At 40.5% G+C, this 23296-nt stretch overlaps 1 protein-coding gene across 1 annotated transcript; it reads left to right on the top strand.

Moving 5' to 3' along the window:
• Positions 1-12: 12 nt before the first annotated feature.
• gpr135 (G protein-coupled receptor 135) lies at positions 13-3942 on the top strand. Its single transcript, XM_072568848.1, has one exon. It carries the CDS (start codon positions 606-608, stop codon positions 1908-1910), a length of 1305 nt encoding a protein of 434 aa, XP_072424949.1. The 5' UTR covers positions 13-605; the 3' UTR covers positions 1911-3942.
• The last annotated feature ends 19354 nt before the right edge of the window (positions 3943-23296 follow it).

The following is a 23296-nucleotide window of genomic DNA, read 5'->3' as shown; positions in this document are numbered from 1 at the left end:
TCTTCCATCATGTGACTCCTCTTTGTTTTTGGTCTCTGGGCAGGGGATTAGATTGCAGGTTCGTGGAGCTCCAGCTACTTATGTAAGTTGCTTTGTTATTTTGTATCATGCTTCATTCATTCACGTGTGCTCTACCCAAAGACAGGTCCTTGGCTCGTGATCTGCTGATGCTTCATCCTGAACTGTTTTCTTGGCAGTTTCTGTCACTGGTGGTTTTCCATTGGCTTCCACTTAGGCTGGGTGAGGAGATAGATCCCAAGTCTACCTTATGTCAGAACAGGAATTGAACCAATGCTGTTTGTATTATCCCCAATACCATATAGTGCTTAATGAAATTGCATTACTCTTTCTCGTACCAGAGGTATACAGCTACTGTTTAATGATGTATTGACACACTAGTGGGAAGGTATGCACAGAAATTCTGCACATGATATGGATATTGGCGAGAAGGTTTCACTGCTCGAGTCTCTTCAAGCTGAGCTAGAACCAGATGTACGAATTACATCGGTCCATCTGCCATCGGCTCTGCTATTGACCTTTGTGTATCACGGTTAGGACAGGGCCAGTGATGAAGCGTCCATTTCCCGGATGTGTCGTTCTGCCCAATGGATCTTTCAACCAAGCTTCCCCGGTTCAACAGTCTCGCAGAGACTAACAGCACAGACACTTCCAACACTGTGACCACCATCGCCAACCAAACCAGGGCCACTCCGCAAGATTGGGCCAGAGTCCAGGCTGACACCAACTCCCTGCTCCATGGCATGGCCTTGGCTTGCAAAGCTCTCATCCTCCTGCTCATCTTCCTGCTCTCCTGTCTGGGCAATTCAGCTGTAATAGTGATGATCGTCAAACACCGGCAGCTCAGGACAGTGACCAATGCCTTTATCATGTCTCTATCCCTGTCTGACCTCCTCACTGCCCTGCTCTGCGTACCCTTCTCCTTCATCATGCTGTTCACCCAGGAAGGGGTCTGGATCTTCGGTGACCGGTTCTGCGTTGCTAATGGCTTCTTCAACTCCTGCTTTGGGATAATCTCTACCCTCACCATGACGCTCATCTCCTTCGATCGTTACTATGCCATTGTCAGGCAACCCCAGGAGAAGATTGGGCGACGTAGGGCCACCCAGTTACTAGTTGCCGTCTGGTTGATTGCAGTCCTTTTCTCTTTCCCCTGGTATCTCATGACACAAGCCAATGGTCCACTGGTTGTCCACAAGAAGGGGTTCTACCACTGCATGTACATCTTCCACTCTGGCAACTCCCGGATGGGCACCAGTTACAGCATCACCCTCATTGTCATCTGCTATCTTCTGCCCTTCTCTCTGATGTGTTTCTGCCACTACAACATCTGTAAGACAGTCAGGTTGTCAGAGATCCGGGTCCGCCCAGTCACCACTTATGCCCACCTACTGCGCTTCTACAGTGAGATGAGGACAGCTACAACTGTATTGATCATGATTGTTTTCATCATCTGTTGCTGGGGCCCCTATTGTATCATGGGCATCATCACTGCCACAGGCAATTTCCATTTTACCCCCATCATGGACACTATAGCCATTTTGCTAGCATGGGCCAATGGAGCTCTCAATCCACTCATCTACGCTACCAGAAACCCCAATATCTCCATTCTCTTGGGCAGAAATAGAGAAGATGGCTACAGGACTAGAAACATAGCTGCATACCTGTCCAGTCAGAGCCACGAGGCCAGGAGTAGGGTGGACAGAATTAGGGATCAGTATGTCAGTCGACAAGGGTCTGGCAGCAGGATGTCTTCCTCTAGCCCTGCAAATGGAGATGTTGCAATGTGGGCATGTAGAAACCCAGCTGTGCTCTTCTGCAGAGATGGACAACCAGATACTGTGTCTGAGCCTGCCGTACCCAAATCAGAGACGGCAAATACAAGCCTTTAGACAAATTTTTAAATTATTCAATGGAGCTATATTTATAAACAGAGGGGCTTTAAATTCAAAGTCTTTCTTGAAAGTGCAAAAATTTGTAGCAGTTTCTGAAAGAAAACTAGTATATGATGTAGTTATATTAAAATAAAGTGTAATTTGGATTAGAGATGGTATAATCCTAAATTAACAATTAGGAAGTAAAAATTCAATTCCGAACAAAATAGTTTGAAGCACTAATAGGAACTCTTGGAAATCTGTCATACACAATACAATAATGAGATGTAATTTCAGACACTTAGCAGATGTTCTGAAATGTTGAGTGCAACAAGATTGCATCTTCGACCAAATGATAATGAAATAACTAATGCTTGAAAATTTCAAATCAGTTCAGAAGGCAACTACATTATTTTCAGTTGTTACATAATGTGTGTCTTTTTAATATTTTAAAGACCATTTGATTGAGTCTTTAGCATACGGTAATCAGAATTGTCCCTGTTTGACGGTCTTGTCATGAATCTGAGGCATACAGCCTGCAAAATCCAAGCTTTGATTTTTATTTCATACCCAATCTTTTAAAAACAATTTGCATTTGTATAATACCTTAGGACACTCCAAAACAATTTACAAACCCAGTGAAATAATTTAGAAGTCATTGTTGTATGGTAGAGAAAAGCAACAACCAATTTTACAAGACAAGGTCTGACAAACAGTAGAGTGATACATAAACAAATAACTTAACTTTGGCAGTGTTAACTTGTTAATATGCTAATATGTTGTTCCGGACATCCGACAAAATCTCCTTCAAAATGGTGCTAAAGGATCTTTCATATTCACCTGAAGGGCCTCAGTTTATTCGACAAAATCTCCTTCTGATCTAAAATGTTTATTCTGATCTAAAATGCTGACTGTCCAGCACTACATTTAGCACTATGGTGTAAGTTTACTGAATGTGTTTTGATCTTTTCTGAAACAATGGGTTTACTATGAGTGGCCTCAGCAACACTTGAAGGAAAGTGATCAAATATAAATTTTGCTGTTAAATGTCATTACTGTGTTGGTTAAATGGAGACAGGATCATAGTTGTGATGATTTACACCTCCACCTTCAGCCCTTCATCCCCACACAACTGTAGCCAGCATTTACTATTGAAATTCACAAATGATCCCTTGGGTGAGGTTTCAGAGGATGATTATCACAATGGAACCATGAAACCAACTCCTTGGGAGAAGAGGGAAGAAATTTGGTCAGAATGTCGAAGTAGTGAGCAAGTGATTAAAACACACAAGAGTCAGTTAACACGATATGATGCAAGGCTCAAATATTTCTGCCATTACTTTACAATGTTAGTAGGTGTACCTTCTGTAGTTACTAATTATGCGTCAAAACCAAATAAGTGCCCAAAGTGCCAAAACCGTGGTTGAAATTTTGTTTTAAACAAAGCAATGGGTATGTTTGGCATACATCAATTGAAAACAAAATCATGTTATTTGAGCCTTATTTACTAGCAGTCAACTGGGAAAGTTGGTGCCTATTTAATTAACCAAAAAACTCTCCAGGAGTAATGTTAGAGATATCATGTGTTACATTTTAGAACAATAATTTTTTTTAAAGTGAATACACAAAAGCTTATTTATGAAGCAAGTACCTTAGAGTGTATTGTTTTCAAATTCTAAAATGTTCTGGTGGCCTCATGTTTATTGGTATTAAGTTGTAAATACAGTATTGATGCTTCACAGTGTGATACATTTTCATTCCTCAATTTCCTTTTGAAGACAATAGTAAAAGGGAGGCAAACATTTCCCTATGTAGTATTTTAAAGCTTAAGATAAATGTTATCTTCAGAATTTGCTAATGTTTGTGAAAAAATATTTTGTAAGCAAATCAGAAACAACTTCTGGTATTTTAATGTTGCTTTATATTCTAAGGAAATGCAAGTTTAATGCCCCAGATTGCTGAATGTTACTGTATTACATGAAACCAAGGAACAGAAATTGTATGTATGCCAGTACATGTTTTTAATCATTAAAGCTTAATTTTAAAAATATTTATTGTTCAATCAGCATTGTCAATTTATCTCTTCAGGCCAGGTTATCATATAGAAATATTCAGCGTAATACACTTGAATAAAATATATACTTTAAACAAATCAGCAATTCACAATTATTAGATGGAGTTATGACAATAGATGTTTCCCTGCTTATTTAAAAACAGTGATACATGTGTCACTGGCAAGACACTGCCATTTGTTTTCCATCCCTCACTGTCCAGGTGGTGGTTTTGATGATCTTTCTTCTTGAAATATTGCAGTCCAACTCATGTAGGTACATTCACTGTGCTGTTAAGAAGATACTTCCAGATTTCAACCCAATAACAGTGAAGGGAATGAAGTCAGTATGGTGGTGACTTGGAGGGAAAACCTGCAGGTATTGGCGTTCCTATGCATCTGCTGCCCTTGTCCTTCCATGTGGCAAAGGTCGCAGCTTTAGAAAGTGCTGTTGAAGGGTTGGTGAGTTGCTGCAGTTCATCTTGTATACAGTGCACCTTGTATACAGTGCACATTGCTGTCACTGTGTCGCTGGTGAAAGGAGTGCTATATACCTCAGTACTTTGTACTGATGGTATTTAGATTGTTGAGTGTTTTGGAGCCGTACCTGCCCAGGCAAATGGAAGTATTCAATCATACTCCTGATTGTGCTTTGTAGGTGGTGAGTAGGCTTTTGGTATTTAAGTTTGTTACTTGCTGCAGAATTCCCAGTTTCTGACCTGCTTTTCTAGTCACTATTTATTTGGCTTGTCCAGCTAGATCCCAGGATGTTGATCTTAAGAGATTCAGCTATGGTAATGTTGTTGAATGTTAAGGATAGATAGTTAGCATCTCTGTTGTTGGAGATAGTAGGTGCCTGGTAGATGTGTAGTGCAAATGTTATTTCCTGTTTAATCAGTCCAAGCCTGAAAATGATCTAGGCCTTACTGAATTAGCCCTTGTGTTTACACTACATCGAAGGAGTCTCAAATTGTTCTTGAATACCATACATCATCAGTGAACAACCCTAACTTTTACCTTATTGTTGGAGGGAACTTCATTGAAGAAGCAGCTGGAAATAGTTGGGCTGAGGATCCTACCCTGAGGAGTTCCTGCAGAGATGCTCTGGAGACAAGATGATCACCCTTAGATAACCATAATCAACTTCCTTCATATTAAGTATGACTCCAACTGTGAAGATTTTCCCACTGCTACCCATTGATTTCAGTTTTGTTAGGGCTTCTTGAAACCAGGGCCTGGGACAGAGGGTTACATCAGGTCCCAGTTGCCAGATCTTGGGGTTCTAGGGGTGGACAGTGTTTGGTTCAGGGTCTATGGCCCCCAGCCAGAAGCAGTATTAATTTTCAGGTCTCTGCCCCCGCTCCTGCTTGATGACATACTCAATCAAAAACAAAGGTTAAGGTTGTAAAGACAATTTTCATTTTGTTTAAACTGTGAGAGAAGATATTGCTTTAAACTGTGTAAGGTGTTTGCAGTTTTAAAAGCAAATTACTGGCAAACGCCTAGAATGTAATTATATCTACAGGTCGTTATGCTATAATGCAACAGTTGATTTCCACTGCAACCTCACTCTATAGAAAACCATGCCATGGAAAACTACTAGACCCATTCAGCAGAAAGTTTGTGTTATCCAAACAGCGCCCACAATTCATCAATCGCATTATAGCCAATTCACGTTGACAAAACGCACATTGTACAGGTCGTTCTGGCATAATGTACAAGGCTTGCTTCGAATTATATATTCAAAAGGTTAACCATGTGAGAATTGTAGACTATTATCACTTCATTGCGTAGGAGATTTCACCTATAGGATTTACAGAAATATTAGCCTACAGCCTTTTATTAGATAATTAATTTAAGACTTTAGGATGACAATACCCAAGTTTTTTGTTTTAAGTGACAGGAAAGAGAAAGACAACAATGTTGTGTCCACAGCACTAATCCCCTTCTCATCAAAGACCCAAAAAGTAACTCAAACTGCCAACATAAAGAATCTTTATGTGTTTCGATTTACTCTACAATGGTTACTTACATTGAAGGTTCGCTTTCTGTAAGGTGAACTGTCAAGGCCATATAGTCAAAACAATACTATCAGAATATAAATCAAAGATATTATGCATTTAATGGAATACAATAGCTATCGTAACTTATCAATAATCAACCTTGTTGATATTTTATATTGTGGCAATTCCTTTTGTTTTGTTCATGTTTAATTATTACCATACAAGCTTCTTGGACTTGCAAAAGAAAACTTAAACAGCAAGATCCAGGTTTTGTAGATTGAGAATAGTCATCAAGCTAATATGAGTCCCCAGAACTATGATTTACATTGGCCAAAACCTTTTTGTGCACCTGTGGGTAGGTAAATGCAGAAAGCTGGAAGTTCTAAACCGCTGCTCCTCCACAGACTGATCTACAACAGTATCTCACTAATAGGCTTAGCATTAGCATTTAAGGACATGATGGTGCAATACTTAAACACAAAACATGGCAGACCGGTGCATACAGGTCCAGATGAAATTTTAAGGGTGCGCTACATTATAATTACTGCCAAAATAACCCCTCCAGTCCAAAAAAACTGACATTACAATTATGAGATTTCACAGTTTTTCTGTCAGAATAATGAGTATTGGAGTTTTAAGAAGATTCACCTTTTTTCTTTCTGTGTCATATCCCTTTAAAAGTCCATCTTTCATTGCAATCTTTAGGTTCATCTATTGGATTTGATTCTCATTTCTACTTTTTGATTTTAATGTCAACCATGGTTCAGTTGGTAGCACTTTTGCATTGGAATCACAAGGTTCCAAGTTCAATCCCATGTCAGGGCATGAGTGCAGAATTCAAAGCTTACCCTCCAGTGGAGTGCTGTGAAGTCACAGGATGGTTTTTCAGATAAGGCATTTATCAGAAATCTTTTCTGTCAACTCAGATGGGTGTAAAAGTTGGAGGAGGATAGTGAAGTTATCACTTTATCCTGACTGACATATTTACCCCTCAATCCACAGAAAAATAAATTATCTAGTCATTATCACACTGCCATTTGTGGGAACTTGCTGTTTGAATTTTGGCTGCCATGTTTCTTACAATGACTAAGCCTCTAAAGTACTTCATGTAAAGCAATTTGAGACATCCAGTGGTTATATAAAACACTACATTAATGCAAGTTTTTCTTTTTATACTGCACAACTCTGGAGACTTTTCAATTTGGTTGATTGAAGAGCCCACTTTTTTTTTGCAACAAGTGTTCAAACATGCCACACATCTGCAAAGGGTTTCATGCTGGATCAGACATCTATACATTTTGTTCTGCTAGAATATGTGTTTCATTAACGCAATTGATGAATTGGGGACACTGCATCTAAAGCACAAACTTTTAAAACTTGTGTTGGCTGTAATACAATTACATCACCAACAGTAAGCACTGTTTCTAAAGCACGATTTTTCTATAACACGGGTGCACAAGCACACAACCATCGCATTATAGAAGAATTACCCGTATCAGCAAATTTCCACTCAAAAGTCTGCAAAATACTGTATGGGTTGCTGTCAGTGCAGTGGACAGTGAGCATAGTTCCTTCACGCCTGACCACAAATCTATGTAACTATATGGAATCAGTGAAACAAGCAAGCTAGAAACTGCTTCATTTCAGACAGTACAACCAATGTAGGAATAGTACAATATATGCACATATACAAATGAGAAGTCAATAGAAACCTCCATGATGTTGATAGTGGGGGATTCAGTGATGGTAACACCATTTAATATCAAGGGACAGTGATTAGATTTTCTGTTATTAGTGATAGTCATAGCCTGGCATTGTGTGGCACAAACATTACTTGCCACTTCTCAGCCCAAGCCTGGATATTGTCCAGAATCTATTGCATTTGAACATTGTCTGCTTCAGTGACTGAGAGTTATAAATGGTGCAAACATCGGAGAACATCCCCACTTCTGACATTACAATGGAGGGAAGGTCATTAATGGAGCAGCAGAAAAAGGCTCGTCCTGAGTAACTCCTACAGAGATGTCCTGAAGCTGAAATGAATAATCTCCAACAACCACAATCATCTTCCTGTGTGACAAGTATGACTCCAACCAGCAGTTTGTCCCTTGATATCCATTGATTCCAGTTTTGCCAGGGCTCCTTGAAGTCACACTCGGTCAAATGTAGCCCCGATGTCAAGGGTCGTCACTCTCACCTCACTTCTGGAATTCAGCTCTTTTGTCCATGTTTGAACCAAAACAGGAATGAGGTCAGGAGCTGAGTTGCCCTGAGCAGATGCTGCCTGATAGCACTGTTGATGATACCTGTCACATTACTGATGATCAAGAGTAGTCTAATGGGGTGGTAATTGGCCGGATTGGATTTGTCCTGCTTTGTGTACAGGACATAAATGGGGCAGTTTTCCACACTGTCAGGTAGGTGCCAATGTTGTATCTGTACTGGAAGAACTTGGTCAGAGGAGTGGCAAGTTCTGGAGCATATGTCTTTAGTATAATTGCCAGAACGTTGTCAGGGCCCACAGCTTTTCCACATCAACTTCTTTCCCTTATATTTATTTTTATCTCACCCTAATCACCTACCTCTCTAATCTAATTTCTATCTTAATTTCCCTCTTGAAGGGAATGAAGTGGCAAATAGCATTTGAGAGTGAGGACCATATTTTCACTGTTTAGCAATACCACTGGTACCTGCCACTTCACCGAGGTGAAGTGTGGAGAGAACAAAGAACAGTACAGCACGGTAACAGGCCCTTCAGCCCACCAAGGCTGTGGTGAGACATGATGCCTTTCCAAATGAAAAACTTTGTGCCTCTCCGCAGTCCGTATCCCTTTATTCCCTGTCTGTTCAAGTATCTGTCAAGATGCCTCTCAAACATTGCTATTGTATCCACATTTTCTAGCAGCACATTCCAAGTACTTATCATCTTCTGTGTAAAAAAACTTGCTTCTCACATGTTTAAAATCATCCGCTTTCATCCTAAACCTATGATCCATCATAGCTGCCATTTCTAACCTAGGAAAAGGACTCCAACTATCCATTCTATCCACATCTCTCATAATTTTGTCTCATCCCTTTTCCTTCAACATTCAAGGGAAAACAAACAGAGTTTGTCCAATCTCTCCTCAAACCTAATCCCTCCAAACCAGGTAACATCCTGGTAAACCCCATTTCTGTAGCCTCTCCAATGCCTCCACATCCTTCTGGTAGTGTGTACACAATATTCCAAATGTGGCCTAATTAAAGATTGATACAGCAATAACGTGACTTGCCGATTTTTATACTGTGTGTGCCAACTGATGAAGGCAGCGTACCATATATCTACTTGACTATTTTATCCACTTGTTGCCACTTTCAGGGAGTTGTGGACCTGTACACTGAGATTTATCTGTATGTTAATGCTACTAAGGGTTCTTCCATTTACTGTTTACTTCCTTCCTGCATTAGATCTTCCAAAATGTATTACCTCGCAACATAACCTCCCTGCTTTTAAACTCAGTCCCTTCAGCAATGTAGGACAAAATTCAATTTGCCTTCCTAATTATCTATTGCACCTACAGACCAGCTTTGTGTGATTCATGCACAAGGACACCCAGGTCTCTCTGCACATCAGCATGCTGCAACTTTTTACCATTCAAGTAATAGTCCTTTTTACTAATACTCCTACCAAAATGGATGACTTTGCATTTATTAATATTGTATTCCATCTGCCAGACTTTGCCCACTCACTTAAAGTATCTATGTTCCTCTGCAAAGTTTCACAGTCCACTCTACACACTTTGCTCTACCACTTATCTTAGTCATGATGTGGAGGTGCCAGTGTTGGACTGGGGTGGGCAAAGTCAAAAATCACACAACACCAGCTTATAGTTCAACAGGTTTATTTAGAAGTACAAGCTTTTGGAGTGCTACTCCTTCATCAGGTGTGTAATTTTCAAACTCACCCTTGTCATCCGCAAACTTTGACACACCACACATGGTCCGCAACTGCAAAGCATCTATGTAAATTGTGAATAATTGCAGTCTCAACATTGATCCACGAGGCACACCACTAGTCATTGATTGCCCACCAGAATAACACTCATTTACCCCCACTCTGTGCTTCCTGTAGGTTAACCAATCCTCTATCCATGCTAATATGCTACCAGTGAAGACCTTTATCTTATCCAACAGCCTTTTCCAAATGCAAGTCAGTCCTATCCCTAAGATTCTTCACCAATAATATCCCAACCACTGATGTAAGACTCACCGGCCTGTAATTTCCCACCCTGTTGCCCTTCTTAAACAAAGGAACAACATTGGTTATTCTCCAGTCCTCTGGGACCTCTCCTGTGACTAAAGAGGATATAAAGATTTAAATAAAGCCTGAGCAATTTCCTCACCTGCTTCCCTCAGCATTCTGGGATGGATCCCATCAGGTCCTGGGGACTGGTCTATCTTAATGCTTTTCAAACACCCAACATTTTAAAAATATATCGGCATGCCCAAGAAGATCAACCTAGCCCTCGAGACTCACCATACACCATGGCCTCCTCCTTTGTGAATACAAGTGCAAAGTATACTTCCTCCATCTCAAGGCATAAATTCCCTCCTTTGTCCTCGAGTTGATCTACCTTTCCCTAGCTGCCCTCTTGTTCCTTATGACAGTATGTATAAACTCCTTGAGATTTTTCTTAATCCTCTACTAAAGACATTTTATGACTCCTTTGAATTCTTCTAATTCCTTTTGAGTTCTTTGCTGCTATGTTTTTATTCTTCAAGGTCCCTGTCTGTCTTCAGTTTCCTAAACCTTAAATATGCCTCCTTTTTGTCTAAAATTGCAGTCTCATTTGTCATGCAAGGTTCCTGAATTTGGCCATCCTTATCCTTCACCTTTACAGGAATATGCAGGTCCTGAACTCTGATCAACTGGCCTTTAAAGGATTCTTACATTCCAGATATGTGGGTTTACCTTCAAATAGCCACCCCCAATCTACATAGCCTTCCCCCAGTTTAGTACTTTCATCTGAGAATTACTCATCCTTGTCCATAACTAACTTAAAACTTACAGAATTATGCTCACTGTTCTTGAAATGCTCCCCCACCAAAACTGAGATCACCTGGCCAGGTTCATTCCACAATACCAGGTCCAGTATGACTCCTTCCCTTGTTGGACTATTTACATATTGTTTCAAAACCATGCTAGCTGCACCAAACAAACTCTTGTACAGGTCCCACATGCCCCAGAAAACATCCCAATGATGCACATTCCTCCTATACCAGCACGGGAAATTTGATTGGGAAGCACAAAATTCTTATCCACAGTCTGATGAAATTGTGAGGACAACCAAGAGGATTTTGTTGGCGATGTGCAATATTTTCTGCTGCATTTTGTTCTCTGCCTCTCCCATACAATAGGAAATGATGGCAACTTTCCTTGCTTTTTGCATGAACACAAATCAAATATTTTCCCTCACTTTTCTGTTCCAGTTTGCATTTTCACATTATCATGCTGCACAAAGCTTCTTTCAGCCACTGGAAGTTTCCCATCTCACCCTAGGTATTAAATTTCAAAAGACAGAAAAGAAATCACAAACTCATAATTTTTCCTGTTGGTCCTAACATGTCTGCTCAATCAGACCTCTCAACATGCTCTGCATTAGATTCAGAATCCTGATATTCTGGGCTGAACAATGCATGTCCTGATCTCTAAGCCAAATGCACGAAGAGCCCACATTTACAAAAGGACCATGATATGATTTCACAAAATAATCAGACCATAAAACTTAGAGGCAGCTCCTTTTCCTAATCTTCTCCATTCCCTCCAAATTTTAATCGAGAATAATTGCATATTCTTTCAATCCTGTAGTAATCTGCCTATATGCAAATCTTGCCTCAGCTACCTTCTCTCGCACACACCCACTGCAATCTTTTACCTCAGTACAAATCTCTGCCCCAGCTCTAGGTATGGATAGTTTGTCTTATCAAAACACACAGGTATTTTAATTCTATTTAATTTGACCAAAAAAAGTCAAGACTTACCACAAAAAGAGATGACTATAATTTTAAGAAATATATTCACAGGTCCTTAAAGACAAAAATGAATCAGGTGTTACCCTTCCAGAAAGCACAAGAGAGGAATAATTTCATTCAATTCGAAAAATGTTCATCTTTATCCATGGATGAATTCCCTCCCTAATGGCATTGTGGGTCAACCCACAGCAGGTAGACTGAAGCAGTTCAAGAAAGCAACCCACCCCCAGTTTCTCAAGGGGAACTAGGGCCAGGCAATAAATGCTGGTCAGCCAGTGACACCCACGTACTAGAAAAATGAATATAAAAAATAGGATAATTTTCTGGGGGTAAGTATTTAGAGCACACAGTGTGCGTCAGAACCAAGAGGTAATTTTTGAGGGGTGGAGGGGGGTGGCGTCCAAGAGGGCAGGGAGCTGCTGATGACCAGGGTAAGGGTGTGGGGAAGGTGAGGGAGTTATATAGAGATCAGTAGGGGGCAGCTGGAAGCGATTGCTAGGATAGGGTCTGCAAATAAACTGCAACTTGATTATTTGAGGGCCAGGCAGAGTGTGTTTGTACTCAAAAGAAGTGCTAGAAAAGTATACAACTAGCTGAACTAAAAGCAGAAAATGCTTCAGAAACACAGCAGCATCTGTGGATAGAGAAAAGGTTAACATTGAACTCAAATATCTCCCTTCTTCAGAATCCCAGAATGTAACTCACTAAACCTGGCAGATTCTATTACCATTTAACCATTGGTTCTCTCAACCGCTGTCAAAGCCCAGCCCTCTACCATTAACCAATGGCAAAATCTAACGCACAAAGATGTCTGTGCATCTAGTAATTGCTGTTTCACCTCTTCACATTGTTAATCAGATAAAATTCTCTGCAGTTCAGCTAGCACTGACTACTTTGGTGAGAGTTTGATATTAGATGTCACATTTTTAAACAGCTTAATGCTTCCCTGGAAAATGATACACCCACTAGAAAGGGTTGAAATTACTCCCAGTCTGTTTCTGACAATTTCAGTTAAAGCTTAATTTAAATAAAACAAATCAGTTAATTGGCAGGAAGGAATATCAGGGTTAAAAGTGTATTCATGCTTCCTTCTACAGGATTCTCACCAGAAAGGAAACAGCCTGATTTGGTCATCTTTGAGGCTACTAAATAAGATAACAGCCCATGGCATTTGGGGCAAGGTGCTGGCCTGGAAGGAGGACTGGCGGACCGGCAGAAGGCAGAGAGTGGGAATAAAGGGGTATTTTTCAGGATGACAATTAGTGACTTGTGGTGTTCCACAGGGGTAAGTGTTGGGACCACAGCTATTCACGTTATATATTAGCAATCTGGACAAGGGAATTGTTGATAAGTATGCAGTTAACACAAAGTAGGTGGATATACAGATAGTGTTGAGAACGTGGGGAGTCTTCAGAAGGACTGGGACAGACTAGGAGAGTGGGCAAAAAAGCAGCAGATCAAAGTACAATGTGGAAAAGTGTGAGGTTATCTACTTTGGTAGAAAGAATAGTGGCATAAAGTATTTTCTAATCGGAAGCATAAAAGGACTTAGTAGTCTTAGTTTAGAGTTCTCTTAAGGTTTACAAGAAACTTCAGATGGCAGTTAGAAAGGCAAATGCAGTGTTGGCATCCATTTCAACAGGGCTAGAATACAAGATGAGCGATATACTTCTGTGGCTGTATAAGGTTCTGGTCAGACCACGTTTTAAATATTGAGAGCAGTTTTGTGCCCTGTATCTAAGGAACCTGACCTTGGAGGGGATCCAGAGGATGTTTACAACAATGACCCCACGGATGATGGGCTTGTCATATGAGGAGCAGTTTGAAGACTCTCAGTATATACTCGGTGGTGCTTAGAAGGATGAAGAGAGAGGCCTGGATAGATTGCACGTGGAGAAGATGTTTCCACAGGTCAGAGAGACTAGGAGCAGCCTCAGAGAGAAGGGACAAACCTTTAGAATGGAGATGAGGAGAAATTTCTTCACCCAAGCTGTGGGGAATCTGTGGAACACATTTCTGCAGAAGGCTGTGGAGGCAAAATCATTGAGTGTATTTAAGACAGAGTTAGATAGGTTCTTGATTAGTAAGGGGATCAAGGGTTATAGGTAGAAGACAGGAGACTGGGTTGAGAAACTTATCAGCTATGTTTGAATGGTGGAGCAGGCTTGATGGGCTGAATGGCCTAATTCTGCTGTCTTATGGTCTACCATCTCCATTAATCTTCTCAAAGAAAACATTTACATCCAAGACTTTCCTGTAAATAAAAAAACGACCATTCCATTACTCCATCAAAATAATCCAATGGGATTGCTTACATTCAGGCTCAACAAATTCAGTTGATCCAGAAAGTTCCCTTATACTGTGTATTTCCTTCTAAGACCCATCTCCAAGGTCACTATTTGCGTGTTTTCCTTCTCCCGGCATAACCCACCCTTATTGGTGCAGAGTACTCAGAATCATTTTGCCTGCGTTTCCTGTAACATGCAATTTGCTGCCTTCTCCACATCCTGTCACACAGCAGTAATGGCTCCTAGACAGGTTATCTAGCAATTATGAGCCAATTCAAATAACACCTCAGATTCTGTGTGGGGAGAGAAAACAAATTCTATGATTCTGTGAATTATCCTCACTCTGCAATGTGTGGTCTGATATTGTTCATGTATCTCCTTTATAGAATGGTTTGTTTTATAATATTAGAGTCATAGAGATGTACAGCATGGAAACAGACCCTTTGGTCCAACCCGTCCATGCCGACCAGATATCCCAACCCAATCTAGTCCCACCTGCCAGCACCTGGCCCATATCCCTCCAAACCCTTCCTATTCATGTACACATCCAAATGCCTCTTAAATGTTGCAATTGTACCAGCCTCCACCACATCTTCTGGCAGCTCATTCCATACACATACCACCCTCTGTTTGAAAACGTTGCCCCTGAGGTAGCTTTTATATCTTTCCCATCTCACCCTAAACCTATGCCCTCTAGTTCTGGACTCCCCGACCCCAGGGAAAAGACTTTCTCTATTTATCCTATCCATGCCCCTCATAATTTTGTAAACCTCTATAAGGTCACCCCTCAGCCTCCGACGCTCCAGGGAAAACAGCCCCAGCCTGTTCAGCCTGTTCAGCCTCTTCCTGTAGCTCAGATCCTCCAACTCCGGCAACATCCTTGTAAACCTTTTCTGAACCCTTTCAAGTTCCACAACATCTTTCCAATAGGAAGGAGACCAGAATTGCACACAATATTCCAACAGTGGCCTAACCAATGTCCTGTACAGCCGCAACATGACCTCCCAACCCCTACACTCAATACTCTGACCAATAAAGGAAAGCATACCAAACGCCTTCTTCACTATCCTATCTACCTGCAACTCCACTTTCAAGGAGCTATGAACCTGCACTCCAAGGTCTCTTTGTTCATCAATACTCCCCAAGACCTTACCATTAAATGTATAAGTCCTGCTAAGATTTGCTTTCCCAAAATGCAGCACCTTGCATTTATCTAAATTAAACTCCATCTGCCACTTCTCAGCCCATTGGCCCATCTGGTCTAGATCCTGTTGTAATCTGAGGTAACCCTCTTCGCTATCCACTACACCTCCAATTTTGGTGTCATCTGCAAACTTACTAACTTTACCTCTTATGCTCGCCTCCAAATCATTTATGTAAATGACAAAAAGTAGAGGGCCCAGCACTGATCCTTGTGGCACTCCATTGGTCACAGGCCACCAGTCTGAAAAACAACCCTCCACCATCACCCTCTGTCTTCTACCTTTGAGCCAGTTCTGTATCCAAATGGCTAGTTCTCCTTGTATTCCATGAGATCTAACCTTGCTAATCAGTCTCCCATGGGGAACCTTGTAAAACGCCTTACTGAAGTCCATGTAGATCACATCTACTGCTCTGCCCTCATCAATCTTCTTTGTTACTTCTTCAAAAAACTCAATCAAGTTTGTGAGACATGATTTCCCCCACTCAAAGCCATGTTGACTATCCCTAATCAGTCCTTGCCTTTCCAAATACATGTACATCCTGTCCTTCAGGATTCCCTCCAACAACTTGCCCACCACTGAGGTCAGGCTCACCGGTCTAGAGTTCCCTGGCTTGTCTTTACTGCCCTTCTTAAACAGTGGCATGGTGGGCGGCACGGTGGCACAGTGGTTAGCACTGCTGCCTCACAGCACCAGAGACCCGGATTCAATTCCCACCTCAGGCAACTGTCTGTGTGGAGTTTGCACGTTCTCCCCATGTCTGCGTGGGTTTCCTCCGGGTGCTCCAGTTTCCTCCCACAGTCCAAAAACGTGCAGGTTAGGTGAATTGGCCACGCTAAATTGCCTGTAGTGTTAGATTAGATTAGATTACTTAGATTACTTACAGTGTGGAAACAGGCCCTTCGGCCCAACAAGTCCACACCGCCCCGCCGAAGCGTAACCCACCCATACCCCTACATCTACATTTACCCCTTACCTAACACTATGGGCAATTTAGCTTGGCCAATTCACCTGGCCTGCACATCTTTGGACTGTGGGAGGAAACCGGAGCACCCGGTTTAGGGGAATGGGTTTGGGTGGGTGCGCTTCGGCGGGTCGGTGTGGACTTGTTGGGCTGAAGGACCTGTTTCCACACTGTAAGTAATCTAATCCAATCTAAACAGTGGCACCACGTTTGCCAACCTCCAGTCTTCCGGCACCTCACCTGTGACTATCGATGATACAAATATCTCAGCAAGAGGCCCAGCAATCACTTTTCTCGCTTCCCACAGAATTCTCTGGTATACCTGATCAGGTCCTGGGGATTTATCCACCTTTAACCATTTCAGGACATCCAGCACTTCCTCCTCTGTAATCTGGACATTTTGCAAGGTGTCACCATCTATTTCCCTACAGTCTATATCTTCCATATCCTTTTCCACAGTAAATACTGATGCAAAATATTCGTTTAGTATCTCCCCCATTTTCTGAAGCTCCACACAAAGGCCGCCTTGCTGATATTCTTAATCAAGTTGTTCAGGTATGTTATGACAATCATCTGGAGCAGGTGTGATCAGAGCTCAGGCCTGGTGGCCCAGAGGTGGGGACACTGCTACCGCTCCACAACAGGCCTCAAATTCTTTTATATTGTTTTTCGTTCCAATGTCTGCTGTTTAATTATCAACAGAAAAGCATTCCTTACCAGTTTATAGACTTTGCTCTCTTATTGCTGCAACTATCCACATTGTCTATCAGTTAGTTCCAGTCTCGCAATGTCTGTTGAACATTTTGCCCTTTCCAGATCCTGTGCAATAAGGCTGCGAGTGGACGTGATCCTCCAATCAATGCTCATAGTGTACACATCATTGCTGCCTACACAGATCACAGAGCACATATCCTGTTCTGTACTTTCAGTTGGATCTTTCAATCCTGGCTGTAAGAATGACATTTCAAATGCAGTGATAGCCACAGAGGAGTACAGAAGGCATGCTGAAGTCTCCAACCAGAGATTCCTTCAAAACATTTGCGGAGGGTCCGAGGAAGCACAAATCAGTTGAATATTTCAGTACCAAGCCTAGAATTCTACTATTTTATTATTACAATCTCAATATACACTGGTAACTTTCTTTTTAAAATAATCCAAAATCCTAGTTACTGACTAAAAGAATGAAGCCAAAAACTTCCATGGTTTAAAACAAAAGAATATTTCCTGTACTTGAATCAAACAAAATAAACCATAGATAATACCTTACATAACCTCTTCTACTTTAATATCCAGAATCAACACACTAAACACAAATTAACAGGCAAATTGTAGTTGATTATAAACTATAAACTACACATTAAATGGTAGATACAACTAAGGTAGATCTTACAAACTGCTCGGCAGTTCACAATATAAAGGTATTAAACTCAATCACAAAGTTCTTCAATGATTTGTCTTAGAAAGCAATTCAGCTCCTCTGCTTCCAGAATGTGGTTTGCTCCCCAGCGAACCACAATGAACAGAGTTTCATGGTTATGGTCATTTGCACAAATGGCACACATCTGCAGAAATTCCTCAACTCAGTTTCAATGATGTAGATTCAACATTATCTTCAAATAACAAAGAACTGTGGCAACTATACCTGCTTATTCTCAGCTTCTGGATCTATACTCTGTGTATCTTCAGCTTGCCTGTGAACCTGTCAAATTCAACTATTCAGCTTTCTTTGATCAAAATACAAAGCTGGGAAAACTCAGCAGATCTAGCTGCCTCCATGGACAGAGAAGCAGTTAATGTTGAGTCCAGTTTGACTTTTCAAAACAGAAAAGTTTGGTAATGCAGAAAAAAGGTGTCAAATATAAGCTGTATTATTTCTATAACAAAAATGTTTATACTATATTTGAATACTCATTTTGCATGAAAATTATTGACAGATATTTTCTTCTAAAAAGGACAGTTTTCATTCTGTCCTCTACAATTTATGTTTGCATTTCCTAGCCAGGCCACATGATGGCATAATTGACCAAAAACAGTAAATGCATTAGCACAATATTGCTGTATAGAAACAGCAAACCTATTTAAAAGGTTCTGCTATTTTGGTGCAAAATACATAACTTCTGATGAGATCATCACATATTTAAAATGCCTGAAAACATTAGCAATGTTTGCTTATCAAGTCACTGTTCCCCCACCCTAGAAAACCTTGAACTAAATGTCTTCCTCTACAACCCTATGACTAGTGGCAGATCTACAACCAAAAAGCTCTAGGGCCAACATGCATCTCCCAGAGGTAGGTTTAATTGTGTGTCCCATTGGAAATGAATTATTAAAACTCCTTGACAAAAATCTGTAATAGCAAGCACTTTCCCCATGCTGATTAGAATGAGTGAAAACAGTCATCGTATCAAGATGAAAGGTTGCCTATAAAACACATGTTTGCCTGCCTGCAATCCCAGAAGACATATTGAGAGCAGCTGGACCAGCTGGTGTGTGGCAGAAAAATGTCAGGAATCATTTCCTGCAAACGAGGATATTACAGCGGAGGTGGAGTATGCTGGGACAATGGGATTTTACTGAGCTGGGGGAAGGAAGCAGCTACGTTGTTATGGAAATGTGCCAGAGTAATAAGAGACCTATCACCAATTGTTTTATTGAATGGCTTAAACTAGACTGTTGCCAATGGTAGGAGCATCAATAAAAAAGCTTAATAATTTCTGGTGTTTATGATACACTCATGGTAACACATAGAAACACAAAGTTAGCAATGAAGCAAAGGGCAAATGCACCAAGCATGCTAGTATTAATCAAGTGTACAGAGCTTAATTGGTTTGGGGATATACATAGGATGAAAGATGGCCACATTACCAAAGATGTGTTTATATGGAGAAGGAGACAATTTCCAGAGGCCGCCAGGGTGCCCAAAGCTCTAATTTGGGAATATTGTCAAAAGTGACATGGAATCCAATAACACCAACCAGGATAAGTGGGAAACTTGAGATAATGATGGAGGCATCAGCTGTGAACAGGGGGTTTACCACCACCATGACGACTTGCGATTTTAGAAGCTCCAAAGCTGATTCCAGCCCTAAAAACAAAGTATCAGCATCGGTCAATCCACACCACCAGCAAGGGACAACTCAATAGCATGACGTTTGTCGTAGACCTTGCATTTCCAAAATGGGACCATCAGACACCAAAAGATGTGCAAATAATCTCATCTGACCTTGAACAAAGCTCTTAAGCTATGTTCCTGTCATCATTTCTTTTTGATGGAAGAATGCCATTCCTAACAAGTATCTGCTGATGCTATTTGAGTGTGCAGGCAAAACCATAGAATTACAGTGACTGGATATTCATTATGTCTGTATTGAACAAACCAACCAATTAGTCTCACTCCCTATTGCTTGCTCCATAGCACTGCAAATTGTTCCCTCTTGAAAATTATTAGTGGATGTCCTTCTAATGTAATGCATTTCAGATTATAAAACGGATTGTGGAATCAAAAACTCATCTGCCCTTTAATTACTTTGCAAATTATCTAATCCAATAGCATTGGACTAGTATCCCACTTATAAACAGATAGTTTCCATTCATCAAAATCCTTGTAATTTTGTGCATCTTTATAAAATGAAGCAGAAGAATCCTAATTCTATAGTTTCTATGTCCTTCATCCTTTGTATCATTCTGGTAATTCCCTGCATCCTTTCCAAATTCTTGACTTCCATCCAGTGTCATACCCAGAATTGGGTATAATACCTTGGCCGAGGCCCAGAGGTTTAGCATCATTACGTAGTTTTATAAAGTGAGATGTAACATATAAAAGTAGAGGATATTGTATGTTTGACTTTCTTTAGATGCCACATCAAGACTTGAGAAATACCATCAACACTGAGATGGATTCTCTGCATCAGCAGAGGACAGGTGTACTAACATCAGCATCCTTGTAGCAGCTAATAGCACCAGCTATGATGATCCGAAACCACCTGCACTGAGCTTGTCATGCACTTATGATGCCGGAGTTCTGACTGCCAAAGCAAATCATCTTCACCCAGCTCAAGAAAGATACTCAAACAAGGAGGACAATAAAGAAAGCATTTCAAAGACTTCCTGAAGGCTTCCCTCAAGAAATGCAACATGTATGTCAATGCATCGGACATCCTCATTCAGGAGAAACCAACTTGGAAGAAACTCCTGTACGAAGGGACATAATTAATCGAGAATATCCGTTGACAAGACAAAGTATGGAAAAAGAACCAAAGAAAGGAATGCCAACTATCTAAAGGCCTCCTGGAAACATCTAGTGAATGCATTGTTGAGATTTGGCTCTGGGATCAGACTCATCAGCCATACAAGGATCCACACATCCCAGGATCAGTGAAACGGAATTTTCTAGGTGGACAATCATACTCATTAGGGAGTGATTGCTGATGACAACCCAATAAGACATATTATTTGGTTTATATTTTCTGTTGCCAAAAGTCTTAAAACATTGAAATTGTGACCCCACACTTTCCTTACAATTAGCAAAAAATTATCTGCTTATGACAAATGTCTTCGAACCCATGAGACAAAATGAATTTATGTGAATAGTAATGAAATATGAACATTGACAATCTTTCAGTAATCCTGTCATAAAAGGAACTTCATTTCAACATAAATTTAAAAGTAATTAGTCTTTGCCTGAATGACATTATTTGGTTGTCATACCTCTTGCATAATAACTGTGAAGACTGGATTTAGAGGTTAACATTTTAATTAGTGGGTCATCTGCATTTTCATCATGTGTAGCTCAAGTTAATTTATTAGGCGTTGAGATTATTGTGGGCTATTGGGGATAAAAATTCCATTTATATCAGATTTTTAAATTGAAGTCATTAAAATTGTGTGTTCATGAAGCCATAGCCTGATAATACAAGATGTGTATAAACATTTCTTGACTTTCATGAAAGGTGGATTATTTCCTCACACTATTCTTCCTTCTCCACTGTATACGTACAGTTAGAGTTAGAATTACATTCCTGTTTTTTTTCTATTGAGGTTGAAAATGATGTTCGCCAATCAGAAAATGGGGCTTTAATCTGAAGTGACAAATTGGCTATGGTAGATTAAGAAAATACATTAAAACACAATGACAGTGGGCTCGTGTGGTGCAGTGGTACTGCCTGCGCCTCTGAACCTGGAGAGTTGGATTCAATCTCATCTTCTCCAGAGGTATGTAATAAAGTCTTTGAACAAATCAATTAGAAAGTAAAAGATATGATGGTAGACAGGTGATGGCACATGTGTAAAGAAATAATGCGTGGTACACAAAAATAAATTTGATTTGTGCACATAGCCCAGACAAAAGTATTCTAACCGTGATGAAGAAAAGAATAGAAGATTGTATTAAATCAAAAGAAAGGCCTTATAAAGTTATCAAACAAAATGCTGAGTCGAGTATTGATTTTAGAATTCTGCAGAAAAATCCTATTACAGAAAGTAAAACAGAATGGAGTAATTCACTGTGAAACATGAAAATGGACTGTAAATGGCTGTAAAAGCTTCTATAGGTACATGAGGGGGCAATTATTCATGGAACTCAGTGTATTTACAGAGTACAGTCTGAACACTAGGGTTTTCTTTTAACAAGACCTTTATTGTCATTAGAAGTTCAAAAGAAGCAAGGTTAATTATTTCAAAATTGACCCAGCAATAAAAGAGAAAGTGGTGGGCATCATTATGATGCATGTCAATTATTTTCTGTGAGGAGGTTACATTTATTATAGAGGGTTAGTTTTTCTCATTGATTTGTCAGATGTGGATATTGCTGGCTAGGCCGCATTTATTACCCATCCCTAATTACCCCCGAGAAGGTGGTGAGCTGCCTTCTTGAACTGCTGCAATCCATCAGTAGACAAACATTGTCATTAGGGAGATAGTGCCAGGATTTTGACCCAGAAGTACAGAAGGAATGGCAATATATCTCCAAGTCAGGATGGTGAGTGTCTTGGAAGGAAACTTGTAGGTAAATGTGTTCCCATGTACCTTCTGCCCTTATCCTTCAGGGTGGAAGTGGTCACACGTTTGCAAGGTGTTCTCTCTGGAGTCTGTGTGAATTTCTGCAGTGCATCTTGTAGATAGTAGCAGCAGTGTGTACTGAGTATTAGTAGTAGAAAGAATGAAGAATTATGGATGTGGCATTAATCAAGTGGGCTTATTTGTCCTGAATGGGATCAAGCTTCTGGAACGTGACTGGAGCATTGAGGAAAATGGTAAGTCTTTTATATCACAGTCCTAACTTGCGCTTTGTAGATGATGGATAGTTTCTGGGGAATCAAGCGGTAAGTTACTCACTGCAGGATTCCCAGCTGCTGACCTGCTCTTGTCTTATGAAAAGGCAGGTTTAGTTTCCCAGTCTGGTTACAGTGGGAGAATTCCATTGAATGTCAAAGAGCAATGGTTAGGAACTTAGAAACAAAAAGAATTAGGAGGGAAAGTAGGCAATTCAACCATTTGAGTCCACTCTTGCCATTTAACATGATCATGGCTGATCTTATCTGGTCTAGATTTTCCATAGTTATTAGATGGTCATTGTCTGGCACTTGTGTAATGCAGATGTTATTTGCCACTTGTCAGCCCAAGTATAGATGTTGCCCAATTCTTGCTGCACTTATGCATAGACTGTTTCAGTACCTGAGGAGTCACAAATGGAGTTGAACATGGTGTATCATCAGTGAATATCCCACTTCAGACCTTTATGATAGAAGGAAGGTGATTGATGAAGCAGCTGGAGAGGGTTGTGCTGAAGATGCTACCCTGCAGAGATGCTCTGGAACTGAGAACATTGAGCTCCAACAACAATAATCAATTTTTTATGCTGGATGTGACTGCTATCCCACAAGAGAT

This window comes from Chiloscyllium punctatum, chromosome 4 (genome assembly GCF_047496795.1).
Source record: "Chiloscyllium punctatum isolate Juve2018m chromosome 4, sChiPun1.3, whole genome shotgun sequence".
NCBI lineage: Eukaryota > Metazoa > Chordata > Chondrichthyes > Orectolobiformes > Hemiscylliidae > Chiloscyllium > Chiloscyllium punctatum.
Note: the sequence above shows the minus strand (reverse complement) of the source record. Positions and strands in the feature narration are given on the sequence as shown.

Bases quoted from the DNA above. Each gene is read 5' to 3' on its own strand.
- gpr135 (XM_072568848.1), top strand. From the start codon at position 606: ATGGATCTTTCAACCAAGCTTCCCCGGTTCAACAGTCTCGCAGAGACT.